Consider the following 21,839-nt stretch of genomic DNA (forward strand, 5'->3'; position numbering starts at 1 on the left):
GAAGAAATACATTTCTGAGTGTGGCTCCTAAGGCTCACTCTCACACTGACACCTGAAGGAGTGAGCAAGGTGTGAGTAAAAAGATGTTGCTTTGAGTGTGTCTCCAAGGGTTCACTTGTACACATAGATCAAAAAGAATAAGCTAGGTGTGAGTAGAAGAAACAAAGCTAAGAGTGTGGCTCCCACACCTCACTCACATACTGACACCAGAAGGAGTTAGCAAGGTGTTTGTAGAAGAAATGAGGCTCCTACTGTGGCTTCCAGGGCGCACTTGCACACAGACAGACAACAGAAGGAGTGAGCCAGGAGTGAGTACAAGAGATGTGGATCTAAGTGTGGCTCCGAAGGCTCATTCACACACATAGACCTGAAGGAATGAGTGTGGCTCCCAAGCATCACTCGCAAATATTGAGCAGAAATATTGAGTCAGGTCTGAATAGCAATAATGTGGCTCAGAGTGTGGCTCACAATGCATACTTGCACACTGACACCAGAAGGAGTCAGCCAGGTGAGAGTAGAAGAGATATGGATCTGAGTGTAGCTCTGAAGGCTCACTTGAACACATAGGTCAGAAGGAGTGAGCCAAGTTTGATCAGGAGAAATGTGACTCTGATTGTGGCTCCGAAGGTTCACTCAAACATAGATCAGAAGGAATGAGCCACATGTGAGTAAAAGAAATGAAGCTCTGAGTGTGGCTCCTAACTCTCACTCCACACTGACACTAGAAGGAGTGAGCCAGGTGTCAGTAGTAGAGTTTGGCTTCCGAGGCTCAGTCACACACATAGATCAGGAGTGAGCCAGGTATAAGTAAAAGATATGTGGCTCTGAGAGTGGTTAACAGGGCTCACACATAGATCAGAAGGAATGAGCCAAGTGTGAGTAGAAGAGATGCGGCTGTAAATGTAGCTCCAAAGGCTCACACTCACACATACGGCAGAAGGAATGAGTCAAGTGGGACTAGAAGAAATGTGGCTCTTAGTATATTTCTGCAGATTTCCTTACACACTTAGATCAGTAGGAGTGAGCTAGGTGTGAGTAGAAGAGATGTGGTTCTGAGTGTGGCTCCCAATGCTCATTCACACACATATATCATAAGGAGTGAGCCAGATGGGAGTAGTGGAGATGTGACTATGAGTGTGCTTCCCACAGGTCACCCCACACTGACGCTAGAAGGAGAGACCCAGATGTGAGTACAAGAGATGTGGCTCTGAGCGTGGCTCCTAAGGCTCACTTCTCACTGACACCAGAAGGAATAAGTCAGGTGTGAGTAGAAGAGATGTGGGTCTGAGTCCGTCTTAAAAGGCTCACACACATGCATAGGTAGGTCCGAAGGAAGGAGCTAAGTGTGAGTAGAAGAAATATGGCTCTGAGTGTTCCTCCCAAGGCTCCTTCACACACAAAGATGAGAAGGAGTGAGCCAGGTGTGAGAAGAAGAGCTGTGACTCCGAATGGGGCTCTTAAGGCTCACTCCACACATACACCAGAAAAAATGAGCCATGTTTGAGTAGAAAAGATGGGGCTTTGAGTGTGGCTCCCAAAGCTCACTCACAAACATAGATTAGAAGGAATGAGCCCTGTGTGAGTAGAAGAGATCCGGCTCTGAGTTTAGTTCCTAAGGCTCACTCGCACACAGATCAGAAGGAATGAGCCAGGTGTGAGTAGAAGAAATTATGCTCCTAGGCCCATATTTATACTTTTTGACGCACAACTGCGCCAACGCAGTTGTGCGTCAAAAATGTTCCCGCCGGCTAACGCCATTCCAACGCGCCATGCGGGCGCCTTATTTATGGAATGACGTTAGCTGGCGCTGCGGACTGGTGTGCGTAAAAAAAAATGACTCACACCAGGCAGCGCCGGCATATGGGAAAATGGAGGTTGGGCATCCCAAAAAAAAGCTGCAAGTCAGGTCTGAGGCAAAATTCAGGCCTCAACCCGATTTGCGCCATTTTTTTTCACGCCCAACCACCATTGACATGACTCCTGTCTTAGCAAAGACAGGGGTCATGCCCCCTTGCCCAATGGCCAGGCCCAGGGGACTTATGTCCCCTGGGCATGGTCATTGGGCATAGTGGCATGTAGGGGGGCCCAAATCAGGACCCCCTATGCCACAAAAAAAAACGGAAAAAAATACTTACCCCAACTTACCTCAACTTCCATGGGATGGGTCCCTCCATTCTTGTGTGTCCTCCTGGGGTGGGCAAGGGTGGCAGGGGGTGTCCCTGGGGGCATGGGAGGGCACCTCTGGGCTCCTTCTGAGCCCACAGGTCCCTTAACGCCTGCCCTGACCCAGGCGTTAAAAAACGGCACCCATCAGGCTGTGCGCCGTTTTTTAAGGCCTGCCCCCTCCTGTGCGTCAAAATGATGTCAGAGTATAAATATGTGGCACAGGCCTTAAAGTCATTTTTTGGAAGGGAACGCCTACCTTGCATATAATTAACGCAAGGCTGGTTCCCCCTTCCAAAAAATGGCGCACATGGTGGAACTTTGACGGCCGCGGCGTCGGACGTCAAAGTATAAATATGGGGCAGGGTTTGCACCGATTGTGCGTCAAAAATTTTGACGCACATTCGGCGCAAACAGAGTATAAATATGCCCCCTAGTGTGGCTCCTAATGCTCACTCCCCACTGGAGTGAGCCATTTTGAGCAAAATGGATCAAAAGTAATGAGACTGGTATGGGTAGAAAAAATGAAGCTCCAAGTGTGATTCCTGCACTAACTCGCACACTGACACTGGAAGGAGGTAGCAAGGTGTGAGTAGGAAAGATGACATTCAGAGTGTAGCTCACAAGATTCACTCGTAGACATAAATCAGAAGGAATGAGCCGACTTTGAGTAGAAGAGATGTGAACCCTGTGGCTCACAGCAACACTGCCACCAGGAGGACTGTGCCACGTGTGAGTAGAAGAAATGTGGCTCTGAGTGTGGCTCCTAAGACTCACTCACACACTGGAACCAAATGGAATGAGCCAGGTATGAGTATTTTAGATGTGATTCTGAGTGTGGCCCCCACGGCTCATTCAGACACATGGATCAGAGTGAGTGAGCAAGATGTGAGTAGACGAGATGTGGCTCTTAGAATGGCTCCCAAAGGGACAATTGAGCAAATAGGTCAGAAGGAGTGAGCAAGTTGGGAGTAAAAGAGATGTTCCACACATAGATCAGAAAGAGCGAGCGTGGTCTGAGTAGAAGTGATGTGGCTCTGAGTGTGGCTCCGAAGGCTCACTCCACACTGACACTAGAGAGAGCGACCCAGGTGTGAGTAGAAGAGATGTGGCTCCAAGTGTAGCTCCCAAGGCTCATTCACACATAGGTCAGAAGGAATGAGTCAGTTGTGAGTAGAAGAAATAAAGCTGTGAGTGTGGCTTCTAAGGCTCACTCACACACTGGCACCAGAAGGAGTGATCAAGGTGTGAGGTGTGAGCAGAAGAGATGTGGATTTGAGTGTAGCTCTCAAGGCTCACTCACATCAGAAGGAATGAGCCAAGTGTGAGTAGAAGAAATGTGGCAATGTGTATGGCTTCTAAGGCTCACTCACACATAGATCAGTAAGAGTGAGCCAAGTGTGAGTAGAAGAGATGTGGCTCTTGGATTGGCTCCCAAGGCAGACTCATGCACATAGGTCAGAAAGAATGAGCATGATAGGAGTAGAAGAGATGTGGCTCTGACTGCAGCTCCCAAGCCTTGGTCCCACACATAGATCAGAAGGAGTGGATGTGGCTCTGAGTGAAGCTCCAAGGCTCACTCCAGGGTGACACTAGAGGGAGTGACCCAGGTGTGAGTACAAGAGATATGGCTCTGAGTGCAGCTCACAAAGGTAATTTACACACATACATCTGATGGAATGAGTCAGGTGTGTGTAGAAGAAGTTAAGCTGTGTATGTGGCTCCTAAGGCTCACTAGCACAATGACACCGGAATGAATGAGCAAGGCGTGAGTAGTAGAAGAGCTGTGGCTCCGAGTATGGCTATCAAGGCTCCTTGCACACTGACAACAGGAGGAGTGAGCCCAGTGTGAGTAAAAGAGGTGTGGCACTGAGTGTTGCTCCTATGGCTCACTCACAAACATAGATCAGTAGGAGTGAGTCAGAGGAGAGTAGAAGGTATGTGGCTATGAGATGGATCATAAGGTGCACACACATCAGAAGGAACAAGTCAAATGTGAGTAGAATTGAAGTGGCACTGAGTGTAGCTCCCAAACCTCACTCTGACACAAAGATCAGAAGGATGAGTAAGGTGAGGGTAAAGAGATGTGGCTCCCAAGGCTCATTCACAAACATAGATTAGAAATGTTAGAAATGTTAGCCAGATGTGAATAGAAGAGATGTGGCTCTGAGTGTGTCTCTGAAGGCCTACTCCACACTGACACCAGAAGGAGTGAGCCAGGTGTGAGTAGAAGAGATGTGGCTCTGAATTTGTCTTCCAAGGTTCACTCACACATGTAGACCAGAAGAAATGAATCAGTAAGTAGAAGAAATAAAGCTCTGAGTGTGACTCCTAAGGCTTACTCACACACTGACACCCAGAGGAGTGAGCAAGGTCTGAGTAGAAAAATGTGGCTCTGAGAGTGGCTCCCACAGTTTACTTGCTCCCATGGTCCACTCACAAACATAGATCACAAGGAATGAGCCAAGTGAGAAAGAAGAGATGTGGCTCTTAGTGTGGCTTTAAAAGACTCATATGCACACAAAGATCACAATGATTGAGTCATGTGAATGGAATCGATGTTGCTCTGAATGTGGCTCCTGCGGCTCACAAACACACATAGGTCAGGAGGAAGGAGCCAAGTGTGATTAAAAGAAATACAACTTTGAGTGTGGCTCCTAAGGCTCTCTCACACATTAAGATCGGAAGGAGTGAGCCAGGTGTGAGTAGAAGAGATGTAGGTCTTAGTGTGGCTGCTAAGTGTCACTTCACACTGACGCCAGAAGGAATGAGCCAGGTGTGAGTAGAAGAGATGTGGATCTGAGTCTGTTTCCCAAGGCTTACTCAAAAACATAAATCAAAAGCAATGTGCCAGGTCTGAGTGGAAGAGATGTAGGCCTATTTGTGTCTCCCAAAGCTCATTTACACACATACATCAGGAGGAGTGAGCCAGGTGTGAGTAGAAGAAATGTGACTACAAGTGTGGTCTGCAAGGCTCACTCACAGTCAGACACCTGAAGAAGTGAGTCAGCTGTGAGTAGAAGAGATGTGGTTCTGAGTTGCTCTTTTGGCTCACTCACATACTGACCCCAGAAAAAATGAGATAGGTATGAGTAGTAGAGGTGTGGCACTCAAAGCACCCTGGCACACACAGGTCAGAAGGAGTGAGCTTTGCGTGAGTAGACGAGGTATAGCTCTCTGTGTAGCTCCCAAAGCTCACACTAACATTTTGATCAAGTGCAGCTCCTAAGGCTCTCAAACACTGACATCAGAAGGATTGATCTAGGTGTGAGTAGAAACATATGGCTCCAAGTGCGGCTCCTAAGCCTCTCTCACACTGACATCGGAAGGATCGATCTAGTGTGAGTAGAAACATATTGCTCCAAGTGCGTCTCCTAAGCCTCTCTCACACTGACATCAGAAGGATTGATCCAGGTTTGAAAAGAAATACATGGCTCCAAGTGCGGCTCCTAAGGCTCTCTTACACCAACATCAGAAGGATTGATCCAGGTGTGAGTAGAAATATATAGCTCAAAGTGTGGCTCCTAAGGCTTTCTCAAACTGACATCAGAAGGGTTGATCCAGGTGTGAGTAGAAACACATGGCTCAAGGTGTTGCTCCTGGGGCTCTCTCACATTGACATCAGAAGGATTGATCCAGGTGTGAGTAGAAACATGTTGGCCCAAGTGTGGGGCCTAAGGCTCACCTGCACACTGACACCAGAAGGAGTGAGCCAGGTGTGAGTGAAACAGGTGTGGCTCTGAGTATGGCCCCAAGGCTTGCTCACAGACTTAGATCAGAATGCATAATTATTATACATATATGATTGAATGTGTGGAAGTGGGTGAAAGGGCTGTCGGCCCTGAGCATCCTCACACACTAATACAGGAGGGTGAGTATTGCCGAGAAAAGGGAAGCATGCTGAAAGAAGAGTTCCTCACACAATGATACAGAAGGAGTAGAAGACCTGATGAAATATGTGTGGCTCTGGATTCACTAGTGCTCAGGGTCCCATAGATTGTCATTCCAGCCTGTGAAGTGTCATCTCTCTAAAGGATAATCAATGTCAATTTACCTCTTTGCGCACCATCTGTCTGAGATCCTCCGCCTGCTTTGTGATATCCTGGTTGGGCTGTACACCTTTGGCCATCACCAGAGCGTGGTACAGGGAGTTCTTATCATCAGAATTGTTTCGGACCACCAAACCATCAGATGCTACCATGTTGAAGTGGCCTTTGTATAAACTTTCTTTTCCTTTAACATGATCAAAGATTTTGCTGGTCATGCTTGAATCCCTGGAAAAAACAAATGTATGAAACCATTTCTATAACAAAACTACAGCAGTTTGAACCAAATGTGTGGTTATGATTGCTGAACCTACATAAATGTACAGCGAAAAATGTCTTTGGCCTGTTGGCCACTTGAGAGCTTGAAGCTAAAGGTGCAAGAACAGTGGTATGAATGAAAGTGGAAATTGATTATAAGGCTGACTACTGATCAGTCTTAGTTTTCCTAACTGAGTTGGGTCCATCATACTTTTGAATTTCTCGACCTTCATAATGACACATCAAGAAGTGCACAAATCAATCAAAGCTAAGCACCCAAAGTCACATCAAAGTGCCAAACCACATAAAGGTGCCATAGAGAAGCACATGGAGGTGTACTGTCTTCTTATCAGGAAGTCCACATTTCCACTTGGACTTGAAATTTGCAGCTCGTGCGCAAATGAACACAGTTAAACAAATTAATTGTGCATCGGGCAACTGAAGTAGGAGTCATGGGGCTGTGAGGAGGTGGTCACTGCATGAGTTAAACAGTCATTTCCTAGTGAGAGCCAAACAGGTGGGTGGAGGCAGTGACATCTGGTGGAGAGGTGTAATAGCCTACTACAGAGGTCTTCAAACATTTTTGCTCCGATCCCCTCAAAACAAATATTTTGAAGGCATGGTTCACCTGCAGAACCTAATGGCAATGACTGGGGAAAGAGGAGGGACATCACTGACCTCGTAGATACTTTGCTTAGAGCTCACAATCCACAATAAATGTGAGACTTATAAAAGAGCAAAGGCATCAAACAAAAACAAAAAATGACCAAATAGTTCTAGTTCCTACAATTGGGGAGTTGTGGGCCTCTCAGAGTCATGGGTCCCAATTCAACTGAAACTGTTGCACTAATGATAGCTGCGGGCCATAGTAGTAGTGTAGGACGCTGGCCTGATGTGTGGTGGGTACCTATGGTACTTACACCTTATATCAGGTACAGGTATCCCCGTATCAGTGTAGTGTAGAAAGTGTCTAGAAGCCAGGCTCTCTAGGAGTAATGTGGATGAGCAGCCAAGATTATCTAGGAGCCATGCAAAGCTCATGCAATACTACTGTAGTCACACTTAGTACTCACACACATGGAAGAAACACTTAGTGTTTCAAAAATAAAGGTACTTTATTTCGGTGGCACAAATACCAAAAATACCATAGAGGTTATACTCCTTTAGGAGGTAAGTAATACACAAATTATATACACTAGAATGCAGAAATAGGCATAAAACAGTTAGAAAACCCCCATAGAGGATTATGATTTTAGGGGGAGCACAAACCATATACTAAGTGGAATGCGAAAGTCGGTCCCCCACCTAGGTAAGTGGAGTGTGTAAAGGGGAGCTGTGAGTACTAGAAAAGTACAAAGGTAAGTACTAGAATACCCCCAGCACCCAGGAATGCAGGAGTAAAACATTGTAGTTTCCCAAAACCACCCACTTAGAAGAACAGAAGAATATTGCAAAGACCAAAAGAGACTGCAAGACACCAACAGTGGATTCCTGAACTAGAAGAGCTGTGGTAGAGGGAGACCCAGTCCAAGAAGGACAGAAGAGTTCAGGAAGGGCAAGAGCCCCTACCCACCAAGCTGAAAGTGCAAGAAGAGAGTTGACAGTGAGGATAAAGAGTCACTGCTGCACCCTGGAAGATGGACTCGAATTCCTGGAGGATGCAATTGATGTCCCACGCCGGAAGGATGATTGCAGTCTGCTTTGCGTCTTCGGATTCCAACAACAAGCCTTGGTACATGAAAAACTCGCGGGTGGCGGAAAGTGGTGCTGCCGGGACCAGGAAGGCCCAGAAGGCCTCTACCCAGGAGGCGGAGTCAGAGGGGACTTTCAGCAACTCAGAGAGCCCACAGAAGCATAGGCAGCACCCACAGGAGTCCCACAGGATAGGGACCTAGAAGTCAAGGAAGGAGCCCACACAGCACTACGAAAACAGATCCCATGCCGCAGGAGAACCACTCAGGAAGCTGTGCATCGCAGGAAGGAGTGCTGGGGGCTGGAGCTTCAAGATGCCTGAAGATTCCATGGAAAGAATGCAAACATTCCTTGGCAGTTGTAAATGGCAATGGACACACAGGTACTGTTCTGCGTGGGAAGGCAAGGGCTTACCTTCACCAAACTTGGACAGCCGGACTCGGCGACTGTCAGAACCACTTCAGTCTACCCCTCGTGTTGCAGGAACCAAGCAGCTTGTCAGGAGAGGGGATCCACGCAGTCAGTCATCGTTGCAGATGGTGCCAGCTGATGCAGGGGAGTGACTCCTTCACCCCAAGGGAGATGCCTTTTTTCTTCCTGTGCAGATTGAAGACGGGCTGTCTTCAGAGGGTGCACTACCAGGAAAATGTTGCAGTTGAAGGCAGGAGCCGTCGACACAATGTTGCAGGCAGAGTCTTGCTTCCTTTGATGTAACTTGTAGGTTCCTGGAGTGTCTGGATACAGTTTTTTCAGCCAGAAGTTGAACTAAAGTTTGGAGAGGAGTCCTGCTGGAGTCTTGCAAAATGAATCTGAGGAAAAACCAGAGAGAGACCCTAAATAGCACTGAGAGGGGAATTGGTCACCTGGCTGAGTGACCACCTATCAGGAGGGGGCTCTGATGCCACCTGCCTGCACTGGCCACTCAGATGCTCCCAGAGTTCCCTGCCAACCTTGTTTCCAAGATGGCAAAACCCAGGGACCCTCTGGAGGGTCTCTGAGCACCACCCCTGGGGTGGTGATGGACAGAGGAGTGGTCACTCCCCTTTCCTTTGTCCAGTTTCATGCCAGAGCAGGGATTGAGGGTCTCTGGACCGGTGTGACTGATTTATGCAAAGAGGGCACCAAATGTGCCCTTCAAAGCATTACCAGTGGCTTTAGGAGGCTACCCCTCCAAAGCCTGAAACACCTATTTCCAAAGGGAGAGGGTGTAAAATCCCTCTCCCAGAGGAAATCATCTGTTCTCCCTTCCTGGGCTTGAATAGATCAAGCAACAGAAGGGCAGAAACTTGTCTGTGAGGTGGCAGCAGCTGGGGCTGACTGGAAAAACTCAGAAGGCTGAAATGGCAATACTGGGGGTCCTCTAAGGAGCCCCCAGAGTGCATGGGATCATACAACTAATGCTTGCAAAGTAGGGGAAGGTTCCAACATGTTTGATGCCAAATATGACCATATTTGGAGTTACCATTATGTAGCTGGACATATGTATTGACTTGAGTCCAGTACATGCATAAAATGGCGTCCCCGTACTAACGAATTCCGGGAAAAAGATCCTGGAGTTTGTGGGGGCACCTCTGCTAGTTCAGGGGTGCCGTCATATATAGGTACTTTGCACCCTGCCCTCTGGGCTAGAAGGCCTGCCATGGGGTGACGTATAAGTGACCTGCTGTAGTGAAAAATGGCAGTGAAAGGGTGCTTGCACCTTTTATGCAGGCTGCACTGGCAGGCCTGCAGGCACCTTACATGGGCTCCCTATCGGTGGCAAAAGAAATGCTGCAGCCCATAGGAATCCCCTAGAACCCCAATGTCCTTGGTACCCTTGGTACCATATACTAGGGACGTATAAAGGAGCACCAATATGCCAAATGTGGACTGAAATACAGATTTTTAGGGGAGAGAGCATAATCACTGGGGTCCTGGTTGGCAGGATCCCAGTGAACACAGTCAAGCACACTGTCAAAACTGACAAACAGGCAAAAAGTGGGGGTAACAAGTCTAGAAAAGAGCTATTTTCCTACAAGTAGGCTATCCCCTGTGCTTCTTTCACTCCTTCCCCACTAATCCTGGTCATCACTTCAGTCATGAAAAAAGATTTCTATCCCTTTCAGACAAATATGAGCTCCTATGTGCTGATCCCTTTTTGCTGCAATGGTTTCCTCCTCCCTCATATTAGCAATGAAATTGAGCCTCATACAACCGTTTTAAAGGAAAGTTCTAATTGTGATGTATTGTGTCCCTAATACTGGTTTGACAAGCAGTGTGTCTCCTCGTTCCTTTGTTACCTCTCTAAATCTCAAACTAAGTTATCTCACTTCATTCAACTTGTTTCTCAAAGTAACACTGGCAGAGCAAGTGAACATACAGTCCTTATGTGAGCAACAAATGATGAAGGATAGTACAGCAGCCATTGTTGGGGTTTAGTTGGGTGCTCATACAGATGGGCCCTTGGACCACTGTGGCACCAATGATACATACGGCTCTGCAAAGCAGGCTCTCTGCGCTGTCTGCTACGAAGGGCCATCACTGCTAGGCCCGAGAGACAAAGCAGGCTGTCTGCGCTGCCTGCTACGCTGGGCTATCACTCCTAGGCCCGAGAGACAAAGCAGGCTGTCTGCGCTGCCTACTACGCTGGGCACCATCACTCCTATGTCTGAGAGACAAAGCAGGCTGTCTGCGCTGTCTGTTATGCTGGGCCATCACTCCTAGGCCCGAGAGACAAAGCAGGCTGTCTGCGCTGCCTGCTACGCTGGGCTATCACTCCTATGTCTGAGAGACAAAGCAGGCTGTCTGCGCTGCCTACTACGCTGGGCCATCACTCCTAGGCCTGAGAGACAAAGCAGGCTGTCTGCGCTGTCTGCTACTCTTGGCCGTCCCTGCGCTGTCTGCTATGCTGGACCATCAATCCTATGTCTGAGAGACAAAAGCAGGCTGTCTGAGCTGTCTGCTACGCTGGGCCATCACTCCTAGGCCTGAGAGACAAAGCAGGCTGTCTGCGCTGTCTGCTATGCTGAGCCATCACTCCTATGTCTGAGAGACAAAGCAGGCTGTCTGAGCTGTCTGCTACGCTGGGCCATCACTCCTAGGCCTGAGAGACAAAGCAGGCTGTCTGCGCTGTCTGCTATGCTGAGCCATCACTCCTATGTCTGAGAGACAAAGCAGGCTGTCTGCGCTGTCTGCGCTGCCTGCTTCTCTGGGCCATCACTCCTAAGGGCTGAAAGACAAAGCAGGCTGTCTGCGCTGCCTGCTTCTCTGGGCCATCACTCCTATGTCTGAGAGACAAAGCAGGCTGTCTGCGCTGCCTGCTTCTCTGGGCCATCACTCCTATGTCTGAGAGACAAAGCAGGCTGTCTGCGCTGTCTGCTACTCTTGGCCATCCCTGCGTTGTCTGCTATGCTGGGCCATCACTCCTATGTCTGAGAGACAAAGCAGGCTGTCTGTGCTGCCTGCTATGCTGAGCCATCACTCCTATGTCTGAGAGACAAAGCAGGATGTCTGCGCTGCCTGCTACGCTGGGCCATCACTCCTATGTCTGAGAGACAAAGCAGGCTGTCTGCGCTGTCTGCTACGCTGGGCCATCCCTCCGCTGTCTGAAAAAACTGTAGAACCAACCCCTTCTAGGGCCACAACGATAATATAAAAAAAAAAAAAGCCCTGGCAGGGCTTACCGGGCTTCATTTCTTTCTTCTTTCTTTATGGCGGAGACGGCTTTCCTCCACAAGCGTTTTCAAGGCCCCAGGAACCTCACCCACAAAGGCCCATTTTATTTTTTATTATTTGGGGAGGGGTTATGCAGTGACTACTACTTGAGAGTTTTTAAGAAACTGGGTCCCTATCCACAATGCCTATCTATTTGTAATTTGTGGAGGAGGGCGCGCTCCCTCCAATAAAATATTACATAGGAACGCTCAAGCCCTGGCCCGCCTGGGGTGATTAAAATTGAAAAAGGTGGGGGCCTTTGATGGGATCACTGAGCTATACCTCTTCTATGGATCTGCAGTTCCAGCAAAAAAAGAAAAAAATGTTTTTGAAATATGTTTTTTAAACCCTTTTAACAGGACAGGGTACTGAGTCCCCAAGTCCAAAAATGGCTGCCTCAACATTGTTAGTGAGGTTGTAGAAGCCAAGCAGATCATATCTTTGGATTTGTTGGGCCCATGGATCCCCTATGGTGTAAAATATACATACATTTTGAACCTTCATTTTTCTAAACCTACTAAACAGTTTTACACCATATTGCAAAAATCACAGTTACCAGATCAAGAGCTAACTTTGTTCCAAACTTGTATTAGTTCCTTTCAGCCGTTTCTGAGGTATTGCTGTTTAAATTTCCCATGGAAAATTAAATGGGAAGAATCTAAGGTGGATTAGACTTTTTTAAAGGTTTTGTGAAGAATCATTAAATGGCACCTAAGTTTTCAGCAAAGCAAAAAATCAATTTCTATGGAAGTACGGTCTTAACTAAAACTATAACTACCTAGTGGCGGCCATCACTGTGATCTAAATCTGAATCTATATCTATATATACTATAAATATACATATATATTACCTACGGGCCATCATCACTAGGTAGTCATAGTTAGGACCTGGTTTCCATAGGAACAACATCTTTTGACTTGCCTCTGTCTTTGGCACCATCTGATGAATCTTCATGACATTTTCCAAAAAAGTGCTCTCCAGACTCTTGCTGTGCATGAAACGTTTTGAGGGTTATCTGTTCAATAGAGGCTGAGAAAAAGGGGGGAGTGTACAAAAAGGTGCATTTCCTACTTTTAAACAGCCCTGCAGCCGAACCACAGGCCGAAATTACACCAAACTTGACTGAAAGGTAGCCTTTGGTCCACAGATGAATAATGTATTTTTATTTGGTCTAACTCTGTTCAGTAGTTTAGGACAAATTAAAGGAAATCCAAATTTGTACATCTACGGTTGTGACAAATTTATAAATTCTACCTATCTCATGCAGAGATCTGACTGGCTGCCAACACTTCAACCAGGGAGTGTTGGCAGCCATTTTGAGATAAGGCTTCAGCCGAGTCTTAATAAAAAAAAAAAAAAAGGGGGGTACGATACCATCTAGCACCCCCTCCCCAGGCTAAAAATCAAATTTTGCTGTGATTTTGTTTTTGTTTTTAAAAAGCAAGTGCAGACTCCCAGGCTTGCCTTTTATTTAACCCCCAGGAGGGACAGGTCCCAGGGCATTTATAAAATATAGGAGGAGGCCCCCCTCCTAGGGCTTATGAAAGCCTTGGGGTCCACCATCTCCATGGGGCAAGGGTATTATAATAAGCGAGGGCAGCGTGGCCCCTCTGCGCCCCGTGGACCACTACCTCCCCAGGAAAATCCTTGTAAAAATATGCACGGGTCCCTCCACCTCCCTGGGGAAATCAACTATTATGTATGCCGGGGTCTCTCCCCATCCTGCAGCCCTGGGCACCCGCCCCCTCCCTGGGGCAATGAACATAATGTATGGGGGGTGGCATAGCCCCCATGCCCTGCTGACTGCCACCTCCCCAGGTTAATCAATATTATCAGTGGGGGGGGCTGTGGGGTTCCTGCACCCCGTGGACCACCACATTCCTGAGTAATCAATATAGTCAATGCAGGGGCTGTGCTCACCCCCCTCCCACCGGAGCCCTGGAGATTGGTGCCTCCCCAGGGCAATCAATGTAATGTTTCGGAGGCCTGTACACCCCCCTTGTGCCTCACGTGCCATCACTTCCCCAGGGCTTAAACAACTTAACATAGGGTTCCGTTGTGAACATCCGGGGACCACCACCTCCCTGGGGCCAAAATCAAATCATTGAGCCATGAATGGCGCTGGGTACCACCACCCCCTAGAGCTGGCTCCTGTTACCTCCCGAGGTACCCACCCTCAGGAGGTAGCTATTTGCTTTTGCGTGGCAGGAGCTGATGGCTCCTGCCAAGCAAAAGCAAACACAACTCCGCTTTCAGTAGTGGTAGTTGAGTTTTCATCTCTATCACTGCATGCATATTTGCAGAGAGAAAACATTGCTGCTATAGCAGGGAGCTGCTATTTAAAATTTAAATCAGCTCCCTGCTTGCAGGAGAAATGCCAGCTCCCGCAGGAGACGGGAGCCGACTGGAACTGTGGGGGCCTTGAAGCTCTCCCCGCAGTCCTCCAAAATTTTTTACAAAATTAACATTTTCAAGGTGGAACTGCAGATCTGAAAATTATCTGGTAAAGAGGAACGAGGAACAATAACATTGACAAAGTTACAGATCCACAAGGTCACTGGAGACATTTCCTTGCCGTCCTTTACGCAGCTGTAGTTTAGGATATGCACTATCTTTTCTCGCCTAGAAGATTCTGGCAGGAACTCAAATATCTCTAATGACCACAGAATGAATTCCCGTGATTGCTATAGTAATTGTTGTTCTGTGTTTCTGAAACAAACACCTGCTGTGCTTTCTTCTACCATACAAACAGAAATAACTTCTTTAGTTTTTGACCAGCCCAGCAGGCACTGCACATGTTTACTTGGTATCTGACCTCTCATACACCAGAAAACATGCCCCTAAATATGTCAATTATCAAAACATCATTGGACTATTGATTTATTCTCAGTATTCGTACATGCCATCCAACCAAAGGTACTGTGTTCAATGGAAGGCCTGAAGTGACTCTCAGGAGAATTATTGTAAATGGTTCTAAGAGGCAGTAGATTGAAGGCTACTAGTGCAGGCTCTCAGTGCAGGCTCTCAGTACAGTATATCAGTGCAGGCTATCATTGTTTCCCAATGTAGACTGCCCATTATCTTCCCACCTCACAAGGGAGGGCTGAGGTGGGGAGGGTTAGCATTTAGGGGTTGGAGAAGGGGCGGAGTTAGGGCTGAGGGGGGGTTGGGGCTTTGAGGCGGGAGAAGGGCTGGATGGGGTGGGGAGGGTTACAGTTTAAGACATCTAGAGCCAGATGTATCAAACGTTTTTGCATTTGCAAACGGTGCGAACACAAAATTCCGCAGTTTACAAATTCAAAAATGCTTTTCACAATGTATGGAAGGCATTCACAGTGCAATTTTAGGGAATCGCAAAAATAGTGATTCCTTAAAATTGCGACCCTCTTTAGAGAATCACATATTGTGATTCTCTAATAGGAAATCGCAAATAAGGAATTCCTATGTGCGATTTCCAAAGCACATGTATCAAGCATTTCCTAAATGCGAATTGGGCATTTAAGAAATGCAAATAGCACCAACTTAAGTTTGGTGGTAAGCATGTGCAATTTTTAAAAATGCATTATAAATGCATTTTTTAAAATGACGTGTAGTGCACACATGCGTGCTTCACATGTCCACAAATATTTTTTGGGCGTGCATCACAGGGGGCCTTAGGCCCTCAGCACCCTGGGGTTTGCATTACCTAATTGGAAATGCAAAACCATTCACACCCATAGGCCTACAGGCCCATAGGGAGGAATTGAGTAGAATTCTCTATTTGTGATTTGGTAATAGCGTTTGCGAATTTTAAGAAATCGCTATTCCCGAATTGCAAATTTCATACATCCCATTTTGCATTTCTCATATAGCGATTTCTTAAAATTTGCTATTTAAGAAATGCAAAACGAATCTTTGGTACATCTGGCCCCTAGAGAGGGGACACTAAAATTGGACGTGGAGTTATGTGTTGGGCCTGAAGAAGGGACAGAGCTAGTACTGGACAAGGCAGGTTCAGATCAGTATAGCACTGCTGCTAGAACCTCATGGACATTATTTAGAAAATAGTCAGCAGATACATAACAGAAGTCTAAAGTCTATGAGGTCTGCATTAGTTCTCATAAGTTAAGAACTTACCCTCCATCTGTCTCCTTTCTCTTTTGCAGCTGCAGGGTGATGACACCCGCTGTGGATTCCTTTCCTGGGTAGATCTGAGTAGAGAGTGTCTTCTGATTCTCATCCACCACAATGACCTTGACCCCTTTCCCCTTCAGCAGGCCACCCTTGGTGAGGATGTTCAGGTCCAGCTCTGTCGCTGGGCTGTTTGGATCCTGCATTTTCTTTACATAATCATTGACTTTTTTCTGGTCAGCTTCAGTTAGTTTAACTTTTGCTCCCTCAAGTTGTGTTTTTTTCATAGTGCTTTTATGCATTCGTTCAATGAAGAATCGCTCAGTCTTATTTCTTCCAAGAATATTGCCGACTGCATTCCCTACACTTTTAGACAATTCTTTGCAATAAGGTTTTATCACATAACCTATTAAGCGGCCTGAAAACAAATTAACAAAGTTAGCATTGAGTTGTTGGGATATCATATCTAAAAATTGCACTGCCATTGTTCCTACAGCTTGGAAGTTGCGTCGTCCATCATTCTTGTAGTTGGCAGCAGATGGGAGCTTATTGCATTGGTTGATTAGAAATGGAATGATTCTATCTCGAATCATGACTTCAGTTGGGGCAGAGTTCATCACCTCTTGAAACTCAACCGCTCTTTTTCCAAATTCAAGACTGAGAAGGACGCTTTTAGTGATATATCCTTTCACCTTAGCCTCATTCAGAATTTTTTCAATGAGCTTTTTCATTGAGCTGAGGTGACTGAAGAACTTTTTCAGGATACTGTAATCATCAGCGATATTACTGACCGCAGAACTGCAAAAACCTTCCAATAGACCATTCATGATCTGTTTATGGGCATCTCGAATCTGAAAAGAGGCAGGTTTTTCACTTAGGGCATTTTCTGGCACCCCATTGACAACTATAAATCTTATAATTGCTTCTTTCAAAGCCTGATCACCCTTTACAGATTGTTCTATCATGTCCTTGAAGGCATTTTCAAATATTTGTTTGAACACAGCTTGGAGAGCTGCATCCATGCCATACTCTACTGCTTTTTGAGCCCCTTTTTTGACCAATTCTTGACCAGTGTACTTTGCAGCCTGCACAAAATTTTGCTTCACTGCAGAACTTGAGGCGAGGGTTTTGATGGAGTTGGACAGAGCCTTTTTGGAAACTGCAGAGGCGGCTGATGTTGCAGATGTGCGAATGGTAGTCACCAGAGCTTTTCCAGAACGAATGATGTCATCAGCAAGAGATGCAAAAGTTTTGGTTCCACTGAGTAAACCCTTTGTCACTTTCACAACGGCCTGTGCTGCCTTTTTAATGATGCTAAATCCTGCAGTTATGAGTGATAGCCCAATACTAATGGCCTTGGTTATCGCCCATTCTGCCCAATTGAATGAACCCTTTATCATTCCTTCAATCCCTGATATCATGTCTGACACACCTTCAGCAATCAGACCCATTCCGAACTGACTAGCTGTCCCACAGGTGAAAACACACACAAGAATCCCAGCAAGGACCTGCAGAGCTCCAAGAATAAAGCAAACAAGAGCACTTATGCAGAATTCTGGCTTCTTCTCAACTTCGAACACAAAGGACAGACCATAGTCATAGAGTACAATAAGCTCGTCACTGGTTATAGGACTTTCATCATTTGCCAAAGAGAAGACAGCTTGGTCCTTGGTGATAGCATTATTCTTCTTCTTTTGGAACTCTGTTAGCTTTGCAATGGATTTATCGATATAATCGATCCAGGACTTGAATAGACTATTGCGGGTCTGCATTTGTTTTGTGAAGTTGGGATCATCTCGGTTGTGAGGTTCAAACTTGGCTAAGCAGGACATCTGGAAGGAAACTGTGGTGACCGACACTTCAGATACATAGACATCGATCATTTTCTTTGAATCATTCAAAAGATCCAGTGCCTTCTGCAAGTAGCCTTCCTGTCCCATATTAATTGTGATGTAGGCTTGATTATAGAGTGAGACAGCGCGGTACACGCGATCAGTCTTCTCTGCTTTCTGCCAGAATGATAGTGCTCCATAATCCCATGTTTTGTTCTGAGTGTGGAGATACATGCGGTCCATAGCCTGTTTGATGAAGTCATAGAAGTTACCTGATTCTCCTTGCAGGAGGCTGTCTGCCCTCCTCTGGATCACTTGGTCAAGGTCTTTTTTTAGCTCATTGATATCTTTGTGATCATCTATGTCTTTGTCACGTAGTGTGAGCCATAGGGCCCAGCTTTCCTTTAACGCATTGAGAGCTGGGTAGTAGTCCAACTTTTTCTTGGAATATTCAGATATATTACGATGGATAGAGGAATAGGTGTAGATGTCACGTTTATCCCCTTTATCGTAATTATGTTGAAAAAGATTTAGATGTTTACAAACCCTCTGAAAGAGTTCTTCCCTCATCTGTACTTCAAAGAGCTCCTCAGTCTCCATCTCTCCGATTTGTGTTTTATGGTAGCCTGCTCTGAGTTGCCTCATCACCTCGATAGGTTGGTCCTGATAAGATGGCAACAGATCATCATAGTTTAATATCATTTGCACCATCCCAGGGTTTCCTTTACGAGAGGTCCTGCCAAAAATTTGCTTTTCGACTCTCATGTTTGTGGGGAAATGGGTGAGAATCACAAAGAGTCCTCCACATTTATTCACCTCTTTAGTAATTTTAACATTTGTGCCTCTTCCACCGAGGTTTGTGGCAATGACAACATCTCCTGCATCAAAAGTACTCTTTTCAATATTATGTTTATCACTTCTGGTGTACAGAGTTATTTTATCTGGATTGGGAACAGCTTTTAATTCTATTAACTTGTTTTGTAGCTTTTCAGCTGTTTTCACATCTTCACAGACAACTAAAGCTGCTTGCCCTTTGCCCCACTGACTCGGACTTGTGCGCTCTTTCACATGTTCACAGATACTTTTGATCCATGTTTCATGCCCTCCTTCGACTTGGAGAATTGGCAGTTCAGTCTTTTTGGTATGTCGGTGAGTAGGCATAACATGGCAGGACACCTTATAGTGTTTTTTAAGAAATTCCACTTCTGTCTGATCCCCTAGGGTCCCAGAGACCCCAAACATGCCTGTGCCTTTAGTATATCGCTGAAGGAAATGGAAATTTGACATGAAGTTTGTGACATTCGACGGTGGTGATATTGCTAGTTGATGCTTCATCTCCAGAAACTGCTGTAAGCCGTCACCCCAGCGCTTGTTCTTTTCAAGCACACCAGTGGCTTTGAAGTCCACTGGGATGATGGTGTGGTATTCGTAGATGGGTGTGGTGGGCTTTAATTGTCCTGCGTCTGTGGCTGACTCTATCATGTACTCCCGATCCTTCTCCATTACGATTGCCTTCATAGCATTTTCCACAAAGACCTTCATCCTGTTCTGAGTATATTCCTTCAGGTAGGCTGGCAGGAGGATAAAGCTCTCTTCACTCTTCTCTCCTTTATCTGGTGGGTGATAGGTGTCAGAGTACCGGATTCTTGATTCCAGGTCACTGACAGCTCCTTCTATCAGGTCTTTTTCACTCATCACCATACAGGCGCAGCCATGTTCCTGGAGAAGAATGCGAATTTTGTCATTATCAGATGTGGCTTTTTTGTCTGGCATGGATTCCAATGTTGAACTGGTCTTGAATTCAGATGCTTTACCATCCTTTACCTCATAATATTCAAAAACAACAGCGTCTTCAAAAACTTTCTGAAATATAGACAAGAGATCTCGCTGCTGAGCAGGTCCGAGTTTATCCATGATTTGTTTGATTGCAGAGTCTTGTGGTTCTTCAACACTTGACTGTTCAGACTTATCCAGGTTGGACTGAATCTGCTTCACATCCTCTTCAGTGAAGAACCCAAGCTGCAGACCCGGCATGATAATATTGAGGGGGGTGAAATGCTCTGAGGTGTTTGGCCCCATGACAGCTGCGGCAGCAACTTTGTAAAAGTATTGTGTTCCAGTTGCCCAAAGAATGCCACCTGTTTGGGCATCTTGAATACGTTGGCAAGTGCATATCTTCGCCCAGACAGCTGCCAGCAGTTGTTCTAAGTGCCGCATTCCTGTCGCTGCATGTGAAAGGTATGTGACTTGGACACCACTGTCCAGGGTCATATAGTCCACTTCATCCACAATGGCTATGTCAAAGGTCCGATCTCCTCGCGTTTTGCATTTTTCAAACTCCTGTCGTAGAATGTCAGCAGCAAAGTTCCCAATAGTGCCATACATAATGTGTGCTGCATAAGCTTTTTTAATTGCCTTTTCAATTTCTCTTGAGTCAGTGTATTCATCTAGCCCTGGAGGTGGCACAACACTACAAGAGAAATCAAACATCTTGTACAGTTTGCTCCATTCCTCTTGATCACGACGGGCAAGTACTGGAGAACTTGTGATAATATCAACCTTCTTCCCACGGATGGCATGAACTAAGGCTAGCATAGCTATAATAGTAGATTTGCCCTCTCCAGTAAATATCTCCAAAAGGCAACCACTGCATTCAGGGGTTTTAGAAATTAGAAGAGTCAACAGAGATGCTAGTTGAGTCATGCGTGGCACATAGCCCTCAACCTTCGTTCCCATCGGTGAAGTGTACGTTGTAGTGTCCTGAACAGCCACACACAAGCCAATCACAATTTTCACTAGTATCTCAATATCAGGATTTTCAAAGTCTATTGCTCTGGTCATGGCTATCCCTTCTCTCTTCATTTTTTCATCCAGATCTAGGGTTTTACATGCTGGAAGCCGGCTTTCAACTTCACTGAGCACTTTGTCCAGAATAGAAAGAACCTTTTCTGGATAATGATTTTTTCTCATTTCCGCTAGTATGGTTTTTAAATCCTTGTCCTTCTCCCCCTGTACATGTTTCTGCAGAAACAGCAGAGGATCCTGTTCCTTTAAGGATTTGATGGTCGTGTTCATATTGACATGGTACGTCTGCACGCATTGGAGGATGGCTTCCACCTTCTTTTGTGGAACCCTGCTCTCCTGCACCTTTAGAGTGAATCGGACTGCCTGGATTGGGGTCCATGTACCACTGAATAATATGTTTCCAAGAAAGTCTTGGCTGGTGCTAGAAAGCTCAGAAAATACATCTCTTGATAATTTTCCAGCTAAGGACTTGTTTGTGTCATACAGCACATCCATGATACGAATACGGAAACTGGATATATCATCTGTGTCGTCTGTGTAATGTGTCATCCTGTATTCTTCCAGTGTTACTTGTAGAGTTGCTTTAAGGAGACTCAACTGTTCAGTGAGTGAAATATTCTCAGAATCAAAGGCCAAATCTCTATGACACCACATGGGTATGTCCTTCTTCATAAGGAACTGGGCTACAAGGTACTGCTGCAGTGTTTTCATCCGGTCTCCTATGTCTTGGGATTCCAGGCCCTTCTCTTCTTTCATGTTGTTGTCAATCAAGAGCTGTTTAAACTTCTCCTCAACATCCTTTTTCTGCAATAAAAAGAAATGTGTGATATTTACTTTATCAGTTTATAACATTTTCCATGTCCTTATTTACATTGTGCCAGAAAGGCCATGTGACTGACCAGCTGTATGGGCATCTCATTTTCTGGGTGTCTGAGTGGCTGTGCCAGTCTTGGTAACATATCAGAAATGAGTAGTAATGGAAAATATCCTAATGTACTTGCAACAGAAGTGGACTTTGTTCTAAAGTATATGCAGTGATAGCACACAGTGCCTCACATCCCCACCACTCTGGAGAAGTGTGGCACAATGGTTAGAGCGGCAGACCCTGAAGCAGAGATCTGGCTCAAGACCAGGGTTCAAGTCCCACTTCAGCAGGTCTTGGGCTCAATTCCCTTGGACCAGATAATTCTCGCCTCGGTGCCTAATCTAATTAATGGGTCCCACTCTGCAACTCTGGGC

The 21,839-nt window shown here is 46.0% G+C and overlaps 1 protein-coding gene across 1 annotated transcript in view; it reads right to left on the minus strand.

Annotated features, from left to right (window-relative positions):
• The window catches only part of LOC138252902 (uncharacterized), a 216,205-nt gene that overhangs the window by 17,702 nt on the left and 176,664 nt on the right, over positions 1-21,839 (minus strand). Inside the window, exons 6-7 of the mRNA XM_069205776.1 lie at positions 15,970-21,404; positions 6,218-6,437 (exon numbers count right to left, since the gene is read on the minus strand). Coding sequence (XP_069061877.1) covers positions 6,218-6,437; positions 15,970-21,404 — 5,655 coding nt within the window. The remainder of the gene's footprint in view (positions 1-6,217; positions 6,438-15,969; positions 21,405-21,839) is intronic.

This window comes from Pleurodeles waltl, chromosome 1_2 (assembly GCF_031143425.1).
Source record: "Pleurodeles waltl isolate 20211129_DDA chromosome 1_2, aPleWal1.hap1.20221129, whole genome shotgun sequence".
Lineage (NCBI taxonomy): Eukaryota > Metazoa > Chordata > Amphibia > Caudata > Salamandridae > Pleurodeles > Pleurodeles waltl.